The sequence below is a fragment of the Nicotiana attenuata genome, unplaced genomic scaffold, assembly GCF_001879085.1.
Source record: "Nicotiana attenuata strain UT unplaced genomic scaffold, NIATTr2, whole genome shotgun sequence".
Lineage (NCBI taxonomy): Eukaryota > Viridiplantae > Streptophyta > Magnoliopsida > Solanales > Solanaceae > Nicotiana > Nicotiana attenuata.
The window spans coordinates 11,114-13,006 of NW_017674454.1; the positions used below are offsets into that span (position 1 = coordinate 11,114).

Below are 1,893 nucleotides of genomic sequence, written 5' to 3' on the forward strand. Positions count from 1 at the left end.
GAGTTGTCTGAAGATGCAATTTAGTGGCCCTCTGAGAGTGCTAAAAGAAGAAGAAGATCAACTGGTGTTCACCAAGTTGATAATAATATTTCTATACAGGTACAGCTTGATGCCATGGCCTAAGAAATATGAAAGCTGACCTTAGCCACAATACAGAGTGAACCTCATCATCTTGTGATATATGTGGAAGAGGGCACCCTACTCATGAGTGTCAAGCCTCAACTAAGGAAGTGAATGTTGTGGGTGATTATACTTCAATGCAATGAGTCAGAAGCACCCCAGTTTTTCATTGAGTTCACCTGGGGGCACTGCAAATACATGGCAACAAAACAACCCCAAATTTCAAGGACAAAGAGATCCTGGTTTTGTGAATCAGCAGAGGCAGCAGTTTCAGCCTCAACAGCCCAATCAGCCTAGTCTAGAAGATCTTATTAAGGCCTTTATTGTGAAAACTGATGAAAGATCTGAAGTACAAGGGGCAGAAATTCGAAATCTACAGAAGTAAGTGGGGAACATTGCAACAATATTATCTAAGAGAGTCCCGGGTACTCTGCTCGCTGATACTGAGAGAAACCCCAAAGAAATAGTGGATGTTGTGACCTTGAGAGGTGGGCAAGTATTGAAAGATCCCACCCCAGTCCAAAACGATGTGGAACCTAAAAAAGGAAGTGGGGAGCAAATGAAAATTGATGTTGATAAGGAGAAGAAAGGCAAGAAGGGAGCTGAGAAAAAGGAAGAGAATTCGAGAAGGGAGGAACCTGAAGAGAGCAAGACATGCCTGCTTTACCTTCCCCCAGAAGCTATATAGAGAAAAGTTGGACAAGCAGTTTAAAAGATTTCTGGATATGCTGAAATAGGTTATTCTAAACTTACCATTCACAAAAGTGCTCTCACAAATGCCAGCTTATGCCAAATTCTTCAAGGAGATCCTGATAAAGAAGAGGAACCTCAGTGGTCAAGTTCATAGAGCATTGCAGCGCAATCTTGCAAAATAAACTCCCATAAAAGTGTGAAGATACAGGTAGTTTTACTATACCTTGCTCATTAGGCACTATTAATTTTGATAAGTCTTTATGTGATTCTGGTGCCTCAATTAACTTAATGCCCTTGTATATTATAGGAAACTGGAGAATGAGATTGGAGAGATAAGGTCAGCACCAATATCTTTGCAGCTGGCAGACCAAACGACTCTGGTACCCGAGGGGATAGTGGAAGATGTGTTGGTTCGGGTAGATAAATTTGTATTTTCTGTAGATTTTATAGTGGTGAAGATGGAAGAAAAAAAGGAGGTCCCCCTCATCCTAGGAAGACCATTCTTAGCAACGGGTAGAGCTATATTAGATATACACAAGAGAAAACTCATGCTTGGAGTGGGTGAGGAGACTGTGACTTTTGAGATGAATGTAGCAACGGGGGTGAAAAGGGATAAACCAACTGCAAGTGTTGAGTGAAAAGTGAAGAGTTCGAAAGAGAAGGCTGCAGTGAGTGAGAAGATAAGTGTGGGGTCCCCAAGAAGGCTGAGAAGAAGTTGTTTGCATAGATGTGTGCATTAATTCGGGCACGGGGAATGGAGCCTGACTTCGACTCAAACCCCGAGTAGATGTTCATGGAAGTTTCATCTACCTTTTGCTTTTTAATTGTGTGCCATGGGGACATGCCACACTTAAAGTGTGAGGTGGAGGATATTTGTATGTTGTATGTATATTAATTTTAGTTTCTTTTTGTTAGTTGTAGTAGTTAGAGATAGAAAAAAAGAAAAAAACATAAAAAAAAATTTGACTTTTTCCGGCCATGGATATCATCGACAAGTTTCTTGAGGGATTAAAGTCGAAGAAAAAAGACAAAAAGATTTTCTTTTGTTAGGTCGTGTAACAAGTCCCCCTCGATTGTTCT

The 1,893-nt window shown here is 40.7% G+C and overlaps 1 protein-coding gene across 1 annotated transcript; it reads left to right on the forward strand.

Moving 5' to 3' along the window:
- The first annotated feature begins 262 nt into the window (after positions 1-262).
- LOC109218693 lies at positions 263-1,451 on the forward strand. Its single transcript, XM_019383064.1, has 4 exons — positions 263-501; positions 571-767; positions 858-954; positions 1,121-1,451. The coding sequence occupies exons 1-4, from the start codon at positions 263-265 to the stop codon at positions 1,449-1,451; spliced, it is 864 nt and encodes a 287-aa protein (XP_019238609.1).
- The last annotated feature ends 442 nt before the right edge of the window (positions 1,452-1,893 follow it).